This window comes from Eleginops maclovinus, chromosome 8 (assembly GCF_036324505.1).
Source record: "Eleginops maclovinus isolate JMC-PN-2008 ecotype Puerto Natales chromosome 8, JC_Emac_rtc_rv5, whole genome shotgun sequence".
In the NCBI taxonomy this organism is placed as follows: domain Eukaryota; kingdom Metazoa; phylum Chordata; class Actinopteri; order Perciformes; family Eleginopidae; genus Eleginops; species Eleginops maclovinus.
This window is the reverse complement of record NC_086356.1, coordinates 4477749-4502997: the sequence shown is the minus strand read 5'-3', so window position 1 is coordinate 4502997 and position 25249 is coordinate 4477749. Positions and strand designations below refer to the sequence as shown.

At 42.3% G+C, this 25249-nt stretch overlaps 1 protein-coding gene across 1 annotated transcript in view; it reads right to left on the bottom strand.

The window, feature by feature from the left end:
- Positions 1-25249, bottom strand: part of si:ch211-196i2.1 (collagen alpha-1(I) chain) — an 80698-nt gene that overhangs the window by 30815 nt on the left and 24634 nt on the right. Inside the window, 9 exon segments of the mRNA XM_063890046.1 lie at positions 1267-1320; positions 1442-1495; positions 1597-1635; positions 3559-3678; positions 5929-6187; positions 6190-6506; positions 21512-21589; positions 21900-22034; positions 25034-25226. Coding sequence (XP_063746116.1) covers positions 1267-1320; positions 1442-1495; positions 1597-1635; positions 3559-3678; positions 5929-6187; positions 6190-6506; positions 21512-21589; positions 21900-22034; positions 25034-25226 — 1249 coding nt within the window.

The following is a 25249-nucleotide window of genomic DNA, read 5'->3' as shown; positions in this document are numbered from 1 at the left end:
TCACAATAGCCTGCAGGCGCCGTGGGATCACGCTGGGAAAGCCTCGTTATAATTTATAGGTCTGTAGTGTGAAAACACTGACTCTTTTCCACTCAGTGAGGCCATTCATCACACAGACAAGGGCTCACCTGAATAACAACGCAGTGTCAGGAAGACTGTGGCCTGCAATAACTCTGCCCAAAGACAGGTGGAAAAACGGCCTGTATTCAGGGAATGGCTCCACCACCTGTGCTGGCTGTGCACGGCGTTATATTTTAAGCTGTGGACAATGATGGATGCTGCTACACATGGCCCAAATGGCATGATGAGTGAGATTTTCAACCTCTATGTACGGTTGTTACATTTGGAGCAATAAACTCTCTTTCAGGGTCACAGTGTTACACTTGCACGTACATACAACCAACGATTATTTTCATTAGCAATCCTTTAATTCTTCATTTAGAGTATACAAACTTAAAAGGGTTTAAGATGACATCGTCAGGCTGCTTGTCTTATCCCACCAACTTCCATAAGCCAAAATAAATTCAATTTGCAAAGATGTCAGACAGGAAAGTATCACACTTAGCGAAGCTGGAAATGAATAGCTTGGCATTTTAGGTTTACATTTAATGACCTGAACAGTTATTCAAAGTTGTTGCTGATACTAAGTTATCAATTTGATCACTAAACACAACTGGAAGCTGCATGAACAAACACAATCTAACATTTAGCATAGTAGTAGTATCCTCTCAGTGGTAGAAATATATATTTCTCTTACTGCTTTCTGTCAAAAACTAGACCTGCATTTATCCTGCTGATCTGTGAATCAAAATGACAACTTAGCAATTCAACCCAAACCAGGAGTGTCAAACACAAGGTCCACCAAAGGTTCAAACACTGTCTTCTGGATGACTTTGCAAAGTATGAAAATGGCCATTGACAGAAAGTTATTAATATCACCTTGGAAAAGAATGCTGTTCCTATTTGAGGGTCGATCTCTCATTGTAGTAGTATCAGGCCCTGTTATTATACATCACAAGTGCTGTTTGAGTACAGCTTTGTGACACAACACTGTGCAGCGAAGGGTAAAAGAGTTGAAAAGTTATTTGTAAAAAGGAGAGAAGAGGACACAGAGTTGGGCTTTCCAATAAGAATTCTTCACAGGGATAAATCCAGTTTGCTTGATGCATAAACTTCCCCTTTCAGTGCTCAAGACATTTGGAGACGGTCTTCCTTAGAGTAGGAACATTGCTTAAACTAATAGAGTTATTTCTGGATCAGGATTACCATCTCTCCTGGCATCCCGGGTTGTCCACGATCTCCAGGTTCGCCAGGTGGACCCTGAGAAAGAAGAGCAAAAAAAATACCACTATCAGCAATACAGAAATACCTATCATCTTTCTAAGTGCTACATATTCTGGTTCATCAATTGCATTTAGATATTTGTGACCGGATGTTTTACCTGCATGCCAGGCTTGCCCATCTCTCCGGGTGGTCCTTCAGGGCCTTCTTTACTCTGCAAGCTCACAAAGAAGAAACCAGCCTCAGGTCAGCAGACAGCTACAGAACAACTCAATCCCAGCATAGAAAGGATATTAATCGTCACAGCGTACTTACAGGCCAACCAGAACGAAGTAACTGGTAGAAATTGCTTTGCTACGGGAGAAAGGAAACAGGGTAAGTTAAGAGAGGAAATAAAAGTGCATGGATGGACAACATAAAGCTTGAATTCCACCATCTTTTCACAGAATCCATTCATCTATACGAATACTGTATGAATGCACTCTGCATGTTTGACCCACAAAGTTCAAAGCACACACACAATACGGTGACAAATCGTTTTCCCAAACTACTAACAGACAGAGATTTCTCCATTTCTTTTTTGGTAATGGCAGTTGTCCATCATGCTGACATGCAGGTGGGTGTCTTCTATCACATACAGCTGTGGCCACTGCAGAGAGATTAACCAGATGAGGACAGAGCATCGGCTTGCACGCACCAATAGATCACGGTCTAAGGTTTTATGGGTCTCGGTAAGATGGTGCAGCCTCGAAGAACATTTGATGTTCAGTGTGTGTCTTTTAGATGATTGACAATTAATTTCTCAACAGGGAAGAGCAAGAACGATCCATCTTTTCAGGGGACGTCCAGTGGAGAGATGTTTAACGGAACATTAGGATTAGCTTACAGGTATTTACATCAGAAAGATACATTCCCTCGTATCCCTTAGAAGTGAGATCAGTCCAGGATGTGTTAGCCTAGCATAGCACAAAAAAGCAGGCCTGAAAGGAGCAGTTAACCTTCTTTAAAATGCATCCTCCAACAACTCAAACTGACCTATTTTAATGTCATATCTTGTTAGCATGCTAGCCCCCCCAGTACCCAGAAACAGCTGGTTTTGCTCTCACTAAGGAGAAGACTTCTGACATGTTCATGTGGTCTCAAGTGGCCACTTGTTGTTTGTCAGTAAAGGGTCCCGCTGGGTATGCTAGTGGCTTGTTAAATCACAATATCTGACAGCTTTAAAGTTGTTGTAAAGCACTTGACAGAGCTAGGCTAGCAGGCCGGTGTTGATCTAGGCTAAACGTGACCCTGTGCGGTCTCTTCACAAACATTTCCCACATGCTTACTTGCCAAACACAAAGAAAGGCAATGTTGAACGAAGAAACTTTTATATTTCCCCTTATCGCTTCAGGAAAATATTGCCTTTTCATCACTTGTGGAGAGGCTAGGAAGATGTGAAATAACCGCCGTACCGGAGGGACTCACTCTTTGTCCAGCCATTGGCACTGAGCCTTTATCAGGGTCTCTACTGAACAGTTAAATACACACTAGATTCTGTAAACAACCCAAGGTTGATTCAATCTTTGTCTTTTCTCTAATAAGAACTGGACACATAAATGGTGCTATTGTTAAATGATGTGATGACTCCCACAAATTCAGTAGATCAGAATGAAATATGTGGTGCAGTAATAGAATATAGTATAGATACAGCCCACGATTATAGAACAAATTGAAAGGTTTTTCTTATAATGTTGTTTGACGAAATGAATGACAGGCGGTCACTACAGCCATGTTATTAAAATGGCTAGAAATAAAGTGCAAGAAAGTCTGAAATCCCCCTTAAAATATATATTCTAAATCCAGAGGGGATCTTTGCTTCTTTTCCACAACAAACTGCTTTTCCATGTTATTCTTAAACAGTACATTTTTAAATATAATGGAGGTCTAACTTAAAGAGCCTTCAGGTTTAGGACAGGAGTTTTGGTCTAAATGTTGCTAATATGCCTTATGCTGACGATGAGGTGCCAGTGGGAAATGCCCTTGGATGGTCTGTTTCTTCAGAAATGGATGACAGAATTACAAGACTGTATCTCGAAACCTGTGATATATACTGGAAACAACAGGTGGTGCTCATCCAAACCATAGATAATGTATATTAGAGTTAAGTAATGAAAGAGGTCTGACGCTACAGGGAGAACATTTTAAATAGGAGAGAATCGATTGGAGGAAAAGGAAAACAACTAGATGTAAAAATTGCACCTGACAGTATACAAGTATGTTGTTGTTCCATCTTACCTGAAAGGCAGCCAATTCCTCGGCTGTGTTCTTCCATAGGTAGAAAGTTGGTAACCCTGGCGGTCCAGGAGGTCCTGACTCCCCCCTTTTTCCTGAACGCCCTTCACGACCCAACAAACCCTATGAGAGATGAAAAGGAAGTGGAAGACAAATCAATGTATAGGGAACACTTGGCTTGTTTCTTTTAATATAATAAAAGTGATATACTGTGGTATTGGGGCTCAGGCACAAGGGCTCAACGAGAGAGGGACAGGAGTTTATAGTAGTATTAAAATGTCAAATTAAATGTCAGCTTTCTAACAAGATGTAGCCTCAGATGATATTTAGTGTACTCAAATCTAAATGAGTCAAGTGGACTAACTTAACACATCGTCTTGAGTTATTAAGTCGTAAAGAAACACTTCTCTTACCTTATCACCTTTAAATCCAGGCCGGCCAGGCTCACCAGCACAGCCCTGCCAAACAAGTAACAACCTTCAATAAAACAGCTCAGAACGACGACACAGGGAGAATAACCCACAAAGAAAGAACAGATAAAAACAAATTTGAAATAGCGTTCTACCAAAAAGCAAATTGTGAAAAGTGAAACTGTTTTGTCTTTAACAAATCATCCCAGAAATGTAAAAATAACAACTTTCTTTTTTACTCCTAAGGGGGAAGGAACAGCGACCTGACAGACGAGCAAACCACCGGATCCTTGTAAAACCTCACAGTTTGTGGCCTATTTGATTGCCTGCTGAAAAGCTAAAGACACATTTTAAGGTCTTGTTCACGACACCTTGAATGCCAATTAAACACTGAGACTTAACAGCTTAAATAGCACTCGGAGATACATTAATTGTGTGTTGGAGCTGCTTGGCAGTGTGCAGATCCTGCATGTGTTCTTTTAAGTGTAAATTGTTGATGGATCTGAACAAAATGCATCAATCTTGTAAATATTACCACATCTTTACTAGGACATTTTCCTGGAGGTTAAAAACCCATTTTGGGGATTTTTATGTGAGCTTGTTCACACTGAATGTTTACATAGTAGTGCATATAGACTGGATTTACTGAAATAAATAAGCAACACACTTTGTAAAGACAAAGCAGTGAGGCCATTATGTTCTCCATCTGGACATCTTGGAATGTACTACCGCACTAATGCGATCGCCAGTCACCAACGCAAAGCAACAAAGCCTGCGTTAAAGTCGTAATTCATTTTAGAAAGTGTGTAAGTAGTCAGTTTAACTAAACTGAGGTAAACTGAATGTATCAGTGGTTCTGATTGTATTGTTACCAGCAATTACATTCACCTGATGAATTGATTTAGAACATTGGTTGAAATGTTTGCCTAAGGCGACCTATTTTAGCATTTCGAGGCACAGCCAGCCAATCAGAGAAAAGCATTTCCTGTAAGTGATACTTGTAGACAGTAATGCTACAGGCTAAAGGCATACAAAGAAAAGCTACGCAAGCTAGATCTGAAGAGCAGCACATAAGAAGAGAGAAGGATTGTATTCTGAGCCAACAGGACGTCTTCCTTCATGTTCCCTACAGCCGTCTTTAATCACAGTAATCGTGCTGAGTGATCCTGCGGATTTTATGGCAGCGTGACTTCAGAGGCTGGTCCAGACATGAGCAGATGTGCAGTCTGGTTCTGGTTCTGTCTGCCCTGCAGTCCCTGTGATGACCCACCTCTTACACCAGGTAAACCATCTGATTGGATAGTATAAAATGACTCTACCCATTAGTACCAATCACATAACTTGGCAGACAAGACGATCACATTGAGTAATGCTATGACAAACTGTTAAGACTCCTTCACTGTGCAGTTCCCTGAGTGCTCAGATAACTGCATCAAAGACATGTGGATCAACACATGTTTGAGCAGTGTATGCTTCCCTGATCAGAGTCAGACGACAGCTTATGGAGAACAGCTCTTGTAAGCCGTAAAGCATAAACAGACGTCACCCTTTCTTCTGTTGGCCCTAACATTATTTTATCTCATCCAACATCAGAAATCTCTGATATGATATATAATAAATTAAATCAGTGGGAATCAGGCCCCCATTTCTTACGCTCTCCAATGTATTGTTGCGCCGAGAAGTTTTGTCACTTGGACAATAGTTAAATACAAACTAATACAATGCCTGGAATAATATCAGATGAAACGGTTCACTGGTAATGCTTGCTAAACATTGTCAGGCGGAATCTGCCTCTGCACACTTAAAGTTGGCAGTGAATCGGCACTAAGTGGCTGACGGACAAGCCTGGGTAGCAATCAATGTCCTTTCCTTTACTGTTGTTTGGAAAAATATCCATTGATTGCACTTGCATACCTACATTACAACAAGGGTATTGAATCAATGAGAATTCCATAAGACTCACTTCCTGCCCTGGGGGACCCATTCGGCCTGGTGGTCCTCTTTGGAGCCGGTACATTTTGCCATCTGAGCCCAGCACCAGGTCTCCATCTCTGGATACAGTAGTCACAACGGCAGAGCGATCCTTCTCTGGTTGTGTACCGTTGGTAATGGGTCTCCCCTTCTCGACTACCGCCTTTGTTGGGGTTCCAGAATCTGTGGACGTTGATGGATCGGAAGGGATCTTAGCTAGAGGCAACACCACTGGGGGCTTCTTGGGCGTACCCCGATGTCCAAGTCAATGATGTCACCTGATGGTTTCCCCGGGAACAATGATGACGTCCTGCCGTCCAAGTCAACCTTTTCGTCTGTTGTAATGTTCTCCTCTAACAGTTCAGGCTTTCCCTTTTGGCTTCCCTTGAGTCCATTCCTGGAAGGTTTCCACTGAGGGTTGACTTGTCCACCATTTTGGAAGGTTGGATCCAACAAGTCGGTGTCCTCATCCACCACAAAGACATCCCCACGACCTACTGAACCTTTCCGATTGGTCCCTGAAGGTACAGTCCCGTCGCCTCGAGAACTCCCTCGGCGCAGAAACATATTCTGTCAGAAACAAAACAAGAATCAGGGATAATTCGATTACATACAGATGTCTGGCTGATGATGTTTTAACAATCAAGTGCATTTGGTGTCAAAGGTTCTGTTCAAATCACTTTTCAGAAAATAGAAATATTTAATCTTTGTGATTTTGTCCCTGAACACCATGTATGTGGGTTAACCTCATTACATCAAGTCATTCTTTGAGCAACACTCTTTAACATATCTAAACTTAAAAAAAACAACACAGCTGCAGACCTTATTCCCTTCTTGAAAACATCATCAACTCATCACTGACATCTGGCACTATTTGGTCTGCCTTTGAGACGATTAGTTTCTCATCTTTTCAAGACAATCACCCTTGACCCATCTGCCAATAAGTTATAGACAGCAAGTGTTCTTTCCAAACCTTGCTGCCTATAATTAACATTTCCGCGGTTAAGACTGGATTGTCCGTTCAAGCCAAACTACAAAACGTGTTTATCGTTAGCATCGTCCACACTGCTGAAAGACCCATTTCTATCTTTACCCATCATAATCATAGCTCAGGTATCACATCCACATGAGTACTTGTGTATTTATGTGCTAGATGTCATTGCGGTTAAGCTATGGACAAATGACAAAACAGGTCCCATGCATCTGTGCCATCTGGTTGTTAAAAGTTAATCTTGATGTGACTAAGCTTAACTTTTCAACAAGCTTTTTTCTCAGTGCATATTATAATAAAAACTGCTATAAAATAGTTCTCACTGTAAATCAGTTTGGTTCAGAACACCAGCTGTCTCATTGCAAACTTATTATTAATGACTCATGAATTCTTTGAAGAATCCTTCAAAACAAACAGCGACTTCAAGTTCTGTGGTTTCCAGAGGTGACAAACGTCAACAACATGCTAACCACTACGACCCAGCATTTTCCTTTGGCCTGCCATAATGCATTACATGCACACACATAACAAAACACATCAAATGTCGGGCCTCAGGGAACGGTGGTGCAGTGAGAGAGGCCTTTCGGGAGACGGGACCAAAGGGCAGTGCATTTCGTTTGATGACCCTAATGGGGTGAAATGGAGAGTACTAAAGCGGAGCTGAGAGACATATGGGAAGCAGAACAGGAGGAGGAGAGGGAAACATGAGTGTGCACCCTCAGAGCTTTTTCTCAGAGCAGCCACACATCCACCCTTCTTCTTTCCAACCATCAATACCTATTTGTATCACATCCCCAAATAATAAAAAGGGACAAAAGTCAGAATAGGTAGTAATAAGTAACATACCATATCTACACTATGTAGGAATAGTTAACACCTTTAGTTCAAGATGAACTGGTACAGAATTGTTAATGCTGCCAACCTTTGAAGATTACCTCATGTGCTTTATAGGTCTGCAGAGTGTTCATGAATTAAGAGTAAACTGCAAACTGTCCTGAAGTGCTGGACGTAATACATGAAGAACTACAACGGTAATACACACATTGGATGAATCTGCATAGTTATCACAGAGGGGATCTTAGGTTTTCTGTTTGGTTACGGGCATTTGTTGGACAGAAATCAATTTTGCATGCTCTGATTGTGTTATCAGAAAGAATGATATGCCCAAACCTCACCGTGAAATGGTCAATTGAACTTGGCTGGCCTTTATATAATATGATAAATTAGAGCAAAAGCCAGTCTTAAATACTGTACTTTAGTGGAGTAGCCATTTAGTGGAAGGCTGGCTGGTTATTGTGAGGGCTGGTGCAGGCAAGAGGCCAAACACAGCGGCACACTTAGTTGGAGAACTATGACACGTTGGCCAGTCAGTGAGACACAAATCACTGTCAGATACTCTTCACAAAAGAAAGACTGGACAGAATCAGTTGAGCGTCATCTGTGTAGCTCTGATAAGAAAGGCATAGAGAGCAAAAGACAGAGCTAAGTGAATTGTACAGAGTAAAAGGGAGGGGACCCAGGACGGAACCTTGAGGGATCCCATGGACCAATGACAAGGGACAAGGATGTGAGCAGGGAAAGTGCAAAGCATGAGACTCCAAGTTTGTGGAGAGTATGAATCATTGTGTGGCAATGTACTTATTTAATGAACTTGGTAAAGGTATATACAACACACCGAGTAGTGCACCTCATTGGTTATTGGCCAGGTAAAGCTACAACTATACAAATGCTAATGTAACAGCAGCTGTTTTTCTGTCTCCTATGTAGTAGCAGGCTGAAGCAAGCAAGGACACTGTGTGTGTGTGTGTGTGTGTGTGTGTGTGTGTGTGTGTGTGTGTGTGTGTGTGTGTGTGTGTGTGTGTGGCCGTTGTATCCTAACAACACAGTCTGAGCGAAAGCATAATGTAAGTGTGTGATCTATAGGTGAACAAATGACAGTCGGGGTAACAAGTGGTTCAGTCTGTGTCAGAAGGCATGGCTGCAGGCTGATGAACAGACTTCCATGATGCTTTCCTATTGCTCCTGTCGGATGATTTTTCTTCATTATTCTAACTTATATGGCACCCATGGTAATGTGTGTGTATGTACAGCGTAGTTCAAACCCTCAGGCCCCTGACCACAAACTTATAATATAAAACAGCTCTCTTCTTAAAGTGGCTTCAGACAGGTTTCAACTTTATAAAGTGTATGCTGATGGCACAATGTATCGGCATTCAAATGACACAGTTGCCTTTCACATGTTTCACTTTGAGCCTTACTTTGCCTTTGCAGTTCATTGTGTGCGATGTCCCGGTAAAATAAGGGTCTCACAAAGCCTTGAATTACAAATAGTAGCAGTGGCTCCTGTGCATTGTTGGCAACTCATTTGCAATTACTCGATCCACAAGTCGATAAAAGCTTGCAGTTGACATCATCACAAATTCATTTTCATAAAGTTCAGTAACCTTCTTGTATGCAGCGATGGAGAGCTGCTGTTCCGTTGGCAGAAGAGCCTTTGAGATCATTCTTAGCGGCATTACAAGGACGTCCAAAATAATACATTTGAGTGAATCTTTTACTTTTCCCTTGATGGCCTTAATAAGTCACTGAATGTGTCTGGTATGAGACTCTGGAAAATAGTCTATTCAATTTAATGTGTGTTCAATACACACATATGGTCAAAATAATGCAGACAAACATCTGTCGAAATATTCTGTGGTCGCTTTGCATAATTTCATTGTTTGGATTCCTTACGTTCAAAAGGCGTGTTTCCAAACTCGTGTCAGTATAGTTAATAACAGGGAAAGGCTCTTCCCTGCGTCAACATGACAATTACCTCATGCAAAAGTCACGGTCAATAAATCTTGTAAATTTGTCCATACGTATTAAATAATTGAAAACAACTCACTGAACTGAAGGAATAACCCAATGCACTCAAAGTATTAGACCTGTGCCAGTGCTTTTTGTTCTCCCCTAATAAGTGTTTTGCACATTAAAGACAGCCACTGGTCTTACTTGCAGGAACTTGATACTCTCTGACAATCACACAGTCACATGGTTGTGTTTTATATGCGTCTTACATACCGACTCTTTGCATGCTTATACAATAAAAAAAGAAATGGTTTGAAACATCTGTTGGATGCAATTGCTAAACTGTTCTTTTAAACACCTACTTTATGAGGTCATTACTGATCACTTGAATTGAATATACAGTACAATCAAATCAGTTCTATTAAAACAAATATTCCAAAGATTATTACGGAGACCTTTATTTTTTGTCAATGTCCCCTGAGGGGCCCGGTCAGATATATAGCAGAACGTCTTAGTAACTCTTGAACAATATTTGGTGGAAAACAAAAAAGAGTTAGGGCAGAAGTTGACAGGGCACACCTGGACTAGATGGATGGTTTTGACAAATCTGTTTAGAGGGCAATACATAGTCTATGGAGGCCTCATATCCTGGAACAAGCGCTGCAGGCAACAGTGCTATCATCTCTACACACACACACACACACAGACACACAGACAATGAACACTTGCTCCTACAAAAGGGCTAATCAAACGGCAAGGTCCGTAAATCTAGCCAAGACACAGGTATGCAGACTGGCTGGGTCTTGCAAGCAGCAGTGAGCAATTTGGCCTGTAAAAAAGCATGATGACAGGGGTCTGATGTTTCAGGAATAAAGGACAGGAGTGTGATTTAGGTGTAATAAAAACAGAAAAATATGAGCTAAACTTTTGTATATGAGTCGTGAAATACTAGATGAAAAAAGGTTGCCAGGGAACTTGAAACAAACACAAGGGAACCAGCAACAGCACGCCGCCAAGGCAAAAAAGGCGAGTCATGTGTATTTTTGTCTCTGATATGATGAAGACAAGGCCCAGAGCCAAGTTGTTCAATCACTGTGAGCATGCATGTTAATACCTGCATGTGCACTTTAATGTATTTTTGCCTGTGAGAGTCAGAATTGTCATGTGTGCAGGAGTGAGCGCGTGACTCCGGGTTGTTCGGCGGCATTAACACCGTCATGCTCGGGGATTTGATTCTCAGCAGGACCACCCATGTTAGAAATGCCACTGTTGGTAGGGATCAAAGCGTCACAGCAATTCACCAGAGGTGGTCCCCGAGTGTAAGATCATGAAGCATGTTGGAGGGACAAAAGAAAGACCATGGCTTTTTCTTTTTAAATAAAACTGCTGTGCAACCTCTAACTAGCTTTCGATGCAGGCTTCTCATTTTTACACAAGGTAGCCAAAGACAGCTGCAGGGCTTTTCTACAGGGAGCTGTATTGCTTTTATTCTAGGTTTTTAGAATACCAAAATCATTAATTGGTTTGTCTTTCTCCCAGTAACTGTGGTCTGATACTGCAGACAAAGTATACCGTCATTACTGTGTGAGAAAGAAGGGAAAAACGTTTTCGCTTGCTTATGATGTTTCAATGCTTACTTCATTGAGTTAGATCTGTTTAGGCATATACAGAAAGATGAAGACAGATTTAATGGTGTGCAGTTCTGTTTGTTTAAATCTCATTTCAGGGTTTTTCGATCCTAGACAGCCATTATTGAAGCCCTAACGAGCATGAATGTTATTGTAATCTGCTTATCTGCTCCAATATGTCAGTTAAAAAGCCCTCGTGGTCACTGCCTATTAGTCGGTCAGGATAGTTTAGCATGAATACAGATTGTGAACATAAGTTAGCAGTTGCACAAATAATTTGCTGCAGTTAATTCTTCATTTCTTTGCAAAAAAAACCATTGGGAATAGTGAAATTAATGGCTGTAAATAAAAAAATGCCAGCATAGAAACTGTTTAATGTTATTAAAACGTAAGAGTTTAAACTAATAGGTTCTCGTTAAAAACTGTAGCAGGTGCAATGCTGAACTTTAAACATCAAATTGAAATCTTTCAAGAGCTGTAAATGCATGTTTTTGTGCCACACATTTCCATTCTGAGACAAGAAAACTGTTCTTTATAAAAAAGCATTGCCACACTAAGCAGCACCATGGTCTGCAGAACATCACACACACCCTACTTAAAGTCAGTGCAGCACAAAAGCAAAGGGAACATTTACATTGATAATTGCAACATGTGTACAGGGTAACACCAGGCAGTACCTTTCCCTCCGGGCGCCTTTGACCTCGCACGTGCAATCCATCTAAATCCAGCAGCAGGCATCCCAGCAGCAAGTACCATCCAACATGGTGGAGCATGACTGCAGGAGACACTGCTGCTCTGTCTGCACTTCAGCTCTGTTCCCATTGTGCCCACAGGCAGACCTCTGCACAGGAGGCTGGTCCAGCCCCCAGCAGACACACCCACACACCTACTGGGTACACACCCTTCCACTAGTGTCAACTGTACGTGTTGCCAATGCAAAACATGTGATCTGAGTTTCCCTTATCGGGTCATTTTTTAGTTGTGGCCTTTTGTCCCAGGCGCTGTCTGCTCTGTGTGTGCGAGCAGAGTCTACGCCAGACACACAACTGCAAAATGAATATTGGGGAAAAACACTGATTAGTTTGGTGTATTCAACCAAGAAGAAACAAACCAATATTTATCTGCAGCTGTGAAGAAGTAGTAGGTTCTAACAACAACAAAAATAGGCAAGGAAAGCAAAAGTTCAAGAATATATTACATCAAAATCTAGATTCAGAAACATTTGACAATACAAATGGAGGTATACTTTTCAGTTCAGCCTTGAGGCTTAGTCCCTGTGCTGTGCAGGACGTCCTGCCTTGTTCCTGAGCCTAAGACGCTCTAATCCTCTGGCTACAAATACTTTGATTGCACATTTTTACTTCTGTTTATATATTTAATTATTATAATATGGTGAAACTGTCATGAAACCTAGTTCCCTCTGTGATTAATGAAGTATTTTGATTGATTGAATGATTGAATGTGACGTTGTTGCTGCTGAGTCTGAGACAGTCTAAGGACACAGACTAAAACATGTCGTGGCTGAAGGCTAAAATACCCCAAAATGTAAAGTGTTCATGATGATGTCATTCTACGATTACTTTAGGACCATCTTCAAGGACAAGTGGACCAGCAACAATTTGCTCCAACAGGAATCCTGTGTAGGAGACGGAAGCCTGGGCAATTACCCCTCAGGGTGGCCTCGGTAAATGCTGAGAAACACAGAAACTGACGGAGACAACTGCAATGTCGTCAAATCTGGGACAAATTAAATAGCTTTTGGACGCTATAAAGATGCTAACCGCAACATCATGGGTGACTTAAAATCTGTTCAAGTGAATTATTGCTCCTTCCAGTCGGACTGAAGTGGAACGAAGGGAAACCGGGACAGGGATGGTGTGAGGGACTCCACGCGGCTTTCACACATGGATAGAGTTGGGTCTGCACACAACCAAAGAAAGGAAAATCTCTGGAGGGGAATTAGAAGTGGGGGAAGCCGCAGTGCATGCAGTCAGTGAAACAACCACAGTAGGGAGAACATTTAAGGGGGAAATATTCACCAAGGATTCTCTGAGGTTGGCTTGATTTACACAACTGGGTCGACACAGAAAGGAGACCTCCCTCTGCATGAAAGTCAAGAGCAGCGGGGCAGCTCCCTGTCACAGGATGTATGACTTCATGTCTATTAGGAACAAAAGGAGAGGTGGTCTAGCGCAAACAGCAATATAAATAAACGAGAGCAGAGGGAGGTTGATTCGGGGTGAACAGGACCTCTGTGGGCACTTTAAAACTGCAGGGCAGATGTGTGCAGGAAATCAATGATCTCTTTTTAATTTCCCGACACATCTTTGGTTCCCAGCCACATAATGGCTTCCAGAGATCTTCGCTGTATGCAATGAAACATTTAGCACTCTTTGCATTTTGAGAACAGGACCTGGACTTTTTGTTCCTTGAGGAGTTGGGAGGAACAGAATCGAGAGTGATTACAAGTTGCTGATGTTGCGCTCTTGTGACAACGCACCATCATCTAGCATTAAACCAGAGCTGATTTATCTTCACGGCATGGATACCCCGTACTAAATTACAGTTTTGAAAGGAAAATTATTAGTTTGGGCATGCTCTGGCTTCTCACGTTGAGAAAATTGTTCCACGCCTCAGAGAGAAAAACACAACAGGGGCAAGACCTCCTTCTTTCTCCTGCTTCTATCCTTTTCTTTCCAAATCCTCCATCTCTTTTATCTGAGCATCCCATTTCTTTTTTTTTTAACCCACATGATGAGAACCCCCCCCCCACCCATGGCTTGTCTGTAATTACTTAAATTGGAAACATTTACAACCATGAGAAGTAGCTGCTCGATATATGGTAATGTGAATAAAGGAAAATCTTGACAATGTGCAGAAATGTCTTGTTGATTTGAAAACCCAAAAAAGAGGGCATATGCTCTTTCATATTTTTACACAAAGCATGTTTTCGTGTCCATGGGTTTTAATTTAGCACATAGTTTGCTCTAAGAGATTTTGTTCCCTTCCCTTGCAGTCTTTGATGCATCACGCAAGTCAGAGGAGAGCCCAGAGAAACCTGGTGTTAGCTTCAGAATTCAACGCATCCGATTGATTTGGATCATTTAAAAAAAACAATGTTACCTCTTATTCTGTTGCTTTGACATGAAGCGCTCCAAGCGTGTGTTTTATGGGACCATTAACTGATTGTGCTAGCCTTTAAAATAATAGCTTACCCCTGATAAAGATACAACAAACCAAAGTGGAAATCAGAAGGAGGAGAGCTGGTTAGCATGAGTGGTCAGCATCTGGAGGACAGGACATTCCTGCGTGGTTAGATGACAGAGCCAACAGCCAAAGTTGACCGAGGTACCATTGAGTAAGGTAATCTGTACAAATGTAATCTTGTGAAATAGTTTAGTTTTTGACAAGACTTGAATAACAGTTATACAGGAATGCTTGTTAAAACTGATAGGATTTATTGTTCTGCTTTTTAATTACTTTAACTTAATAAAAAGACACTCCCTATAACTCAAATACAATTCTAAGAATCCTCCGGTTTTTGAGGTTAACTTCAGCATCAAAGTCACACAGTAGTAGTTGTCTATTAATCCATGGTCACGTTGCTTGCTTTGAATGAAGACAATGTGGAAAAAAGTACCCAGAAACAGGCTGAAAAATACTAAAGAATTAACCGCTCTAAAGACCTTGGAGAACTTAAGTCTGAAGACCAAATTTTTCTTATTCACTTACATCACTTTTGTAGACAACCAGTCCACATGACACTGACAAGACCTGAAGAATGTTGAACCTGGGAGCCCTGCATTGTTCTAACGGTAGTTATGTTTAAGTGCTATAATTAAAGGATTATTACATTATATCACAACACCATCAGCACGGCTTAAATGATTTACCTTTCCCTGTCTCTGATATGATCATAAAGCATGACACTCACTAATCACAGAGTCCTGCAGACACAGCCCTGAGAGGACTGTAACTATCCTTTCAGCAGAATCCTTCATCCTGGAGCCAGACACGTTTTGCTACATTTTAAACAGGCTGGCAGAATATCATACGAAACTCACGAATAAAAACTGACGTGGTTTACTTATCTACTGCTGGAGTTTCTTGGCTGGCTGCAGCAGATATTTAAAGACATCTCGAGTCTAAAGTTGAGGGGGTCTGTCAGCACATTCAGCTGCTGCGATGTCTTTGTTGCTATGAAACTTTGCAGCGAGTATAAAAGAACAAGAGCACGACTATGGGAACCGCATTGAGATCTATAAAGGAATGTGACGTTTGCTGGCATGAGAACATGTTGTTTTTGGCTTACGAAGTGTATTTAACTATAGGAATGTAACAAAGAATGATTGGTTCTGGCTTTGACAGTTTAAGAATGAGCTTCACGTCCACACCAGCGCACAATTTGCACTGGGTCGGCTCTCCTGATGAGCAGATGATACAAAATCAAGACCTTGATGACATCAAAAGTTCCTGTAGGAGCGGCTCATATCCCCATCACTTTTTGGATAAGAGGTGAATACAGGCGAACCTGTCAGTCTGACTTTCTTTACGTCCCAGCTGGATGACCCGATCCTGACCTCTGACCTCGACTTTGGCCAGCTGATGCCTCTGGACAAGTGAGAAGTGTGGCCAAAAAGGGAGGAATACAAGTAGAGAAGAACAAGAGTCAGAGGAGAGATACAACACCATAACTCCTCTAGTAAACAAAAGTTTTCAGCAGACAAAAGGTCAGATGAACCCGGTACACACCCCAAAGCCCAGCAGCAGAGGAAGCTTAAAACAGTAGCTGGACATGTTAGCATGTTTAGTATGGCTGTCGCTGTATCTAAAAAAAGGCATTCAAGTCGGTGCCTCAGGACCAGCTATAATATATAGAGCCCGCTAAAGAGGTAAGGTAGCCTCACCTCTTTCAAACCTCCAGAAAAACAGAGATTTGTATTTGTTTTTAAAGGCTTTATCAAACTTTTTCCACAACTGCAGTACTAACCCTCCACACCTGCAAACAGGCTGTGATGTGTGAAAATAAGTGGAAGTAGTAGATACACCCTGACAATACTTCCTTTATCAACATGGTTGCCACTTAAAAGCCAGACAATTTTGAAGCCATTTGCCCAAAACAGACCTACAGTATCGGACCTACATTTCCCAACGGGCAGAAACAGGACACTGAAGCTGAAGTTGCATTGCGTTTGCTTCCGGTGTAAATAAGCAAACAACTATCGCAGGATTACGGTGAACATTAGAAAAGTCTTCCTGAAATAACAGCCTTTAAAAAAGCATCAACAATGCTTAACGTTAACGAACAATTAAGCTTTGCTAGAACATGAACATTCCACCAGGGGTAATGTCAATAAGAAAACAAGAGTTTCCAGAGCTTTAAATGCAGGCTGACATGGACCCTGGTGGGATGATTGAATTATGTTGAAGTGTCAAAGATGATGGATGATTATTTTCCAGTTCTTTGTTTCCGCCTCAGACTACCAGTGGAAAGCCATTGTTTGATGAGCTTTATGAAAGAGGCCTCTTTAGGGACAGGCGTGGAAACCCTTGGTTGTGATAACACACACACACACACAGAAAAAGAGGGAATATTATGACCACAAGCGTGTGAGGCAGCCTCTCTCACTGACAGATGCAGCTTCAGGGATCAAACGTAATCTGTGTTATTACTATTTATAAAACTGAAAGCCCTCAAACAAACCTGATCTCTCCTGTGGTGAAATAACACTAAAAAGCTTTGTCATGCTCCATCTCTCCCTCTCCCTCCGACACATGCATACTCTATATGTGAAAAACTTTAGGATGAAGTGCAAAACATGCTGACTATAGTACTATATAAATATACATTATCATCCTATTAAATGAACAATCTATACACGACATGTTTTGCTTGACTGGATGTCTTAAGTTTATCTATTTACAATGATTTAGATCAAAGAAAAGCAGCTTATTTTCTCATTGAAAGAAGCCGGATACAACTAATGCTTGGCTTATTTCAAAAGATACACTAGAATTAGCAGTTCTGATTATTACAGGAAATGTCGATAATGAGGGTTCAAAGCCACGAACACACGCTGAAGTTCATAACTCTGGCTTTGGAGTTACATGTTTAGCCTAAGGTCCCTGACCTCCAGGTGTGTTTAACATCTTAATGCACTTTGGAGGCGCTATACATTAGCTGGGCGAGTGCCATGTCTCTAAAGAGAGCACCTGTCAGGGGAGGCGGTGGCACCAGACGGGACATGCATCAAAGTCAGGAAACACCAACAGCATGGCCTCGCAGTCAGAAATGTTACGCTTCACAGACGACAGCAGCAGACCTTAGCGAAATGGAAATAGATCTTGGTAATGTACGAGCCTTGTTTTATTGCTTTTTCTTTCAAATGATTCTGAGGAGAGCCAGAGACGGGGCGGCTGCACCTCCACAGCTCTGCTCTGTGTGGACCTAATGAGAAACAGGCTGCAGGGAAACACTGTGTCCAAAACCACCTCATATTCTCCATTTCCTACATGATACAGTTTTTTACCAAAGATTTAGTCTTTAAGTCCATATTCAAAATGACTTGTCGAGCTAGCAGTCCATAACACAAAAGATATTCAATTTAATAGAAAAATGGCAGCAAATATTCACAATTAGGGAGCTGGAAACAGTAAATGTTGTACTTGGTGGTGGTTAAAGGAATAGTTTGGCATTTTGGGATCAATGCTGCATACAAAAGGAACTTGTGTGCTTGTGGTTGATGAACATGTCAGGTATTGCACACTGCTGCTAAGCAATGGCAAGATGGCATCATTGGAAGGACTCCCACTTCCTAGTCTCTAATTGTCCAGACGGTCAACATGAACCGAGTTAAAGGCAGCAACGCTTCATACATAAAGATGGATTCAAATACTGTACTGTGTCTGTACGGTAATATGTTACTAGACCCACCAACTACTTAGCTTAGCTTAGCATACGGCTAGGTATCAACAAGACGGGGGGGAACAGGTTGTTGAAAACATAGAGACACATAGACACAGTGGCACGGACTGAAAAAAAAACCCATTAAAAACAGCCAGAGGAGACAGATACAGACACAATAAAACACAGACAAATAAAACCAGATGAATGAAGAGCTCATAATGAGAGAGGGATGCAGCTGAAGAAGATGTCACTATTAAGACGGATCTGGTGCAGCTTGTTCCTGCAAACAATCTCCACAACTTAAAAACAGCAGGAGAGGGCTTTGTGGTCTGCATCATCAGTAAGGCATCCCGATGCCATCCTGATGGAGGGACTGTGAGCCTGCTGCAGCTGGCACGGCATGCACACCATTCTGTCAGGACACTACTGTAACAATAAAGAGAACCAGCTCATTATTTCAGTAGTTTTGCATGGATATGAAAATGCAAATCGAAACCTGAATTGCTTTTTCTTTGTTTCCAAGTGCACATTTGTTGCCTTTGTTTCCATTTCAAACATGTGCAGAGTATAGAAACACGGTTTATTCTGTACGCGCCAGTGTAAACAACCGTATGTATTCTGGTAAGGGCGGGCGGCCTTAATTTAATATAGCAGCATTTTGTTTAGTGGTTGTACCAGACAACTGCAACGCCAAAAACAGACGGAGAAAAGTAGCTGTCGAGGGCTCACACAGGGCAGCTAGATATGTCACACACAGGCAAAGGTAGGCAGCTAGAACCAGTCTGGGTGGACCAGTTTCAGCCAGCCTTAACCACTTTAGTGTCTGGCCCACATTACATGGACTTTTGAGTTGCACCCATTCTTGCAACACCACGTCACTGCTGAGAACGCACTGTGGCACCGAATATGCACACCAATGGAAGTTCAAGTGTCCGTTTAATGGGATCTTTGAACACTTAGATCACAGCACTTGGACCAACACCCCCCCCCCCCCCCCCCCCCCCCCCCCCCCCCATTGTGTTTCCTGTGGACAGAGCATCCTGTTAGCCTACATGCAGGTTAATGCTGCCTTCAATGGTGTTGCGGTTTAGGTTTATGTGCAGCAAAATAAAAGACTGCAAATAATATACGATCAATATTCACTTGACATGTTATCGGGTAAAATGCACTTTCTTCTACGGTACGTCTCGGGTCTTTAATTTGAACTGAGCTCTTAACAAAAGCTGTTTTGATTATCAAAATAGTTACTGATAAATGTTATGCCAACTATTCAAAAAACAAACAAGCTACAAAAGGCAATAACGATTACCACAAGGAAGAAGGCGGATGGGGAACATCACATCCTCCACCTTGACCCTCAACACCGGAGCCCCTCAGGGTTGTGTGCTCAGCCCTCTCCTCTACTCCCTGTTCACGCACGACTGCGTGGCCACACACAGCTCCAACACCATCATCAAGTTTGCTGACGACACGACCGTCATCGGCCTGATCACAGACGGCGACGAGACGGCGTACAGAGAGGAGGTCAGAGCCCTGACATCTTGGTGCCAGGACAACAACCTCCATCTCAACGTCAGCAAAACAAAGGAGCTGATTGTGGACTACAGGAAGAGGCAGAGAGAAGCACACACACCCATCACCATCGACGGGACTCCTGTGGAGAGAGTCAGCAGCTTCAGGTTCCTCGGGGTTAACATCAGTGAGGACCTGACATGGACACATCACACCAGGGTCATATCCAAGACGGCTCGACAGCGGCTCTTCTTCCTCCGCAGGCTGCGGAAGTTCAACATGGACTCCAGGATACTCTGCAACTTCTACAGGTGCACCATCGAGAGTATCCTGACTGGCTGCATCACCGCCTGGTATGGCAGTTGCACCGCCCTCAACCGTAAGACTCTACAGAGGGTGGTGAAAACTGCTCAGCACATCACCAGGACGGAGTTGCCATCCATGGAGGACCTCTACACCCAGCGGTGTAGGAAGAAGGCCGGTAGGATATTAAAGGACCCCCATCACCCCAGCAACAATCTGTTCTGTCTGCTGCCGTCTGGCAGACGGTACCGCAGCATCCGGACCAAGACCACCAGACTCAGAGACAGTTTTATACCACAGGCTATAAGACTACTGAACTCCTGAGCTGTGTGAATGTCTACTCACATCTGTTTATAGTACACACATACATATATATTATACACATCTGCCATACATATCTGTTTATAGTACACATATCTATATATTATACATATCTGCCATACACATCTGTTATACATAATATATGCATCTGTCCATACCTCCTCATTCAACAGTGTAAAGTATTTAAATACTTTCAATGTATTCCACATATGTATATATTTCACATCCTCAAATCTGTATTGTTAATATTGTAAATATTCTTCTCTCTTTTTCACTATTTTATTTATCTTTTTATTTATCTTTTGCACCATGTATGTGGAGTTGTTGGAGGAGCACGCGACATAAGATTTTCATTGCCAACATATACGCTGTATCTGCTGTGCATATGACAAATAAAACCTTGAAACCTTGAAACCTTGAAACGACAGCAGGTACTCTAGTAGAAAATAAAACTCTGGATCTGGTTATGGAACATTGAGAGTGGAAGCAAGGAGAAAACACAGATGACCTGTTGGTCATAACTAATGATTTACTGAACGAAAACATCCAATTACACAGTGGTTAGGATAAAATCCATTATTGGTTTTATTATTTTCTACATTCCCTTTTTGCTTTTTTTTTAAAGCTATGAGAAATATGCCCTCGCTGCAATCAATCACAGCAGACTGTTACCCTGATGAACGCTTTCTGCAGTCCACAACAAAGAACAGTCCAAAGACAGGCTGGTGGACTAGAGGACAGACGGTTCAGGCACACAGGACACGTTGACCATTCATCCCAGAACAGGAGGTGGGACGGGTGGTCGGTGCCCCTGACTGACAGTCTCTGCACCGCAGTGCTAATTAATGACAGACACTGGGCTGCTGGTTTCACAGAGTGAGATGGAAAACAAAAAGCCAGTGAAACCAGAACTGTGGCTGGTATGCACGACTGTATCGGCCCACCTGGACACAGCTGGATCTAATCACCATGACGACTGGTCAGCTGCCCACACTGGCTGACTTAAAACCCTGCGATGCAGCTGTGAAACCAGGCGACTGCATGTTTTTCACACCTTATGAAAAGAGGATTAAAGCATCGATTTAATGAGTGCTGCAGGCACCACAAAAGACATCCTACTTACAGTTCCAAAGCGCCGAAAAGGCTCATCCTCGGGATCCCCAAGCAAGTTCTCCAGGTCGTTTGAGGACAGGAGTATATTCTGTGTGCAGACAGGGGGGGCACGACCACAAATAAAAGACAGTTCAGAGCATCATCAACAGAACATCACTGACTGGATTAAAACCCCAGGAGTCAATGCACTTTTATTTGAAATCCTCTAATGATCCTTTATCATGCTTCAGAATTTACAGCAGGAGTCTGGATGTCTGGGCATCTGGCTTCACCTTAAACACCTTGGTGACATGTTGGAGCCACGCTGTTTACATAAGTCGAAGGAGCCATGCTGAGAGTTAATGACATGAATTTTCCTGATCTCTTTTTTTTGTTCTTTTCCATTCATCTGTCCTCACCTCCAGGGCGTTGTTGGGGCGTGGGGATCGAGGAGGCTTGCGGGAGGTCTCCCCACAGCGGGGTGGGTGGTGGCTGCAGTGTCGCTGGGCGGCGTCGGGGTCGCCCATCAGGAAGGTCAGCTGTCGGAGATGACCCTGCAGGGACAGAAACCACAAATACAAGGTTAGCGCAGTGAGAGACTCTCATTACCTTCATGCAGTGAATTCATAATTCATGTTTTTAGATGTGGGGTTAGGCTTTGGAAATTACAGGAGAAGCTTGTACAGGAAACCACATCTGTGAGATCAGAGTCCCAGTAAAGACACCCTGAACATTTGGGTCCGTAATGGCTTACAAAAGACCCGTAAACATATTCAATTTTGCAATTTCTGGCAAATGACAGCACTGACATACTGTAGTAAGCATGGTTTGGGGATCTCTCCATCAAATAAGAAAAAATAAGAGAAGAAATAGAAAGATGAAAGAGCACAATCAGAAAAAAAGGACCAAAAGAAATACATAATAATTATTGAACATTATATGCAAAGATAAACCAGACAACATTGTATTCCAGTCTTTGTTCTCCATCTCTAACTGGATTTGCACGACCAACATTCTTCACGCGGTTATTTTGTTCAACAGGTACATTGAACAACCTCCAAATGTGATGTAAGTGGAAGCTTTATGAACAGCGTCTCTCTGGTTTCAATTTGCATCTGTGCTAGTTTTCATGCTCGTCTAAGATTGATAATCTTTGGGTTTTGGACGGCCGGTCGGACTACACAAGCAATTTGAATGCGTCACCTCAGGCTTTTGGAACTCGAGATGGATATTTTCCACTTTAGACAATTTACAGACCAAACCGTTGCAAACCTTGATTCATTACATTTTCAGACCTAAACACACCTACTCTGAATTTAGAGACAAAGCCATCAGCTAGATCTGTTATTCATGATTCATGATGTGTGTTTATTGTATAACTGTTCATATATATATATATATACAGACTAGAAAGACAAGCCTAGACAAAGACACGCGTAAGGGGGTTACTGAGGGTCATGTGCTTTTCTGCAGTTCCAATGGTTCCTTTACTAGTCGGTCTGACACCAGGCCAAACATGACAAACAAAGCATGGGCAGACGTTTAAAAACCCCTATCCTCAGGCTGTGTTTATGAGAATGTGACGGTGGATGAGAGAACATCTGTGTGTGCGTTCATCGATCTGTGTGTGTGTGTGTGTTGAGTTTTAATTTAGCTGTGTAACCACTGATGGATTTGGAGTCAATACGATTTGTAACATCAAATTCAAATGTATTTCATTTGTCCTGGTTCATTATAGATATGATGCATATCAAACAGGTAGTACGCACAAAAAAGACCCGTTAGGAATAAATAAACCCATTTAAATCAAATCCAGAGACAAGTGGAAGAGACGTTCAGTACACAGTAAAAAAAAGGACCTAACCCTGCAGACTTCAGCCAGAAATACCCTGAAAATAAAGAGATCAAACAACACAAATGTGTGCATATATACAGATGTCATATGTACTAAATTTAGTGGTGATTGATCATGAGTTATATTTGACTCGTCTCAAGGCGAAACGCAGATGCCAAAAAACATACAACATGTATTTAAGTATGGCAATCATTTCCATATCCTTCTCTGGGTCAAACGCTTCCCAGTCTTGCTGCAGTACAGTGGATGACAGTAAGAGTTATAGATAAAGGCAGAGTAGAGTAATGTATGGCGTAGCGTTGCCAAACACGAAAGATTGTCCAGAGACAAGACTGTCACCACCTCCGAGTGTGGAAGTGCTCCGTCCTTGGAGCTTAGTAAAAAAGAACCTTTCACAGGGGGAAACGAGGCGATGGTTTACCCATTTTATCTGGTGCTAAGAACAAATCCAGATGTCACCTCTACAACGCTCCCACTCACCCCCTCCCCCCATTGCGTTACAGTCACACTGCTTGTTCTAACTCAGGAAGCATGTAAGCAAAGCAAGGCCAAGTGCATTATGGGCTTTCAGATAATAGCTTTGCTTGCAAGAGTTTCAGTTGTTGCCTTTGATATAAATGATAAGAGTGTCCTTTCAGCCAATCAACAATGAAAGCTTGCCAACATATCAGCTAAGACTAGAAACTTGAAACAGACTACCTCCCCCCCTTGCCTTTTATCCATGTATCTGGGCTACTACATGACATGTTCGACATGTTTTTGCACCATCAACACCAACCGGAGGATTGATCATACACTTTTGTATGCATGAGCTTGGGGACGTTCAGTCTGACAGGTGTAGAGCAAAGAGGCGTTTTGCATAACCTGTTTCCTGTGACAGATTACACACATCATGCAGAGTCTACTCACAGACTTTCCTACAAAACTGAACTAAAGGAAACACAATAGGTGTCTGGGCTGAACAAATGCATGCATAAAACTGAGAGGAACATGTTTAAAGGTTGTCCGTGTGGATTTTATTCCCAGCACTCAAAAGGCATCCATGTCTATTTAACAATAAAGGTAAGTGAAGGGAGATGTCTTCATACTGAGAGCATCACAGGGAGGGGGTTGGTTGGGAAACTCATCCTCTGTATTTCCTCTATAATTTCATGTAAAACTGGCGCTTGGCAGGTAATGGAGGTTGTGATTGGAGCAGGTTGCATGGATTTCTATGCATGCTAAAAAACAAACACATGGTTTCTAAGCAATATGCACAACACGTCTTTGTGTCTGAGATGGAAAGGTAATGGGGTCAGGGCTGGAATACCTACGTCTGACTAAACTCAAATGAACTGGACTTACTATACACATGTGGTTCATTATTTGGCAACAGTTGTTTAAAATATCATCTTACTATTGCAGGACCATCTGTTCATATAGTGTGTGTTAGCACACGCATTATTGAGCAACATTCCAAAACTGTAAAGTAAGGGATTATAAAACCTGACAAAAGCTTTTCAAAGTCTCTATGGAAGGTCAGCCGAGGGTCTGTCATGAGGATGGTAAAATAAAATGTGTTCAGTGAATGCAGCATCTTGTACAAAGTGTGTAGGACTTATGGCTGGGTTGCTTTTCTGTGTCTCGATGTTGCTTTTACACTGGGAAAAGAAGACAAATAAATGGAAAGTTGCTTGACATGTCGATAAAGACACTTACTTCGAATGGAGTCTCGAAGGTCTCGATGATGCCTCCGATCAGGAGCAACCCCTCGGTGCTGATCCCCATGCTGCGGTACACCCAGTCCACACTCTCCAGCAGAGAGCAGTCCACGTACAGCGCCAGCCGCTTGGCAGACACACTGACGGCCACATGGTGCCACTTTCCATCGGACAGGCCGCTGAATGGGAATCTAACAGACAGACATGGGCCATT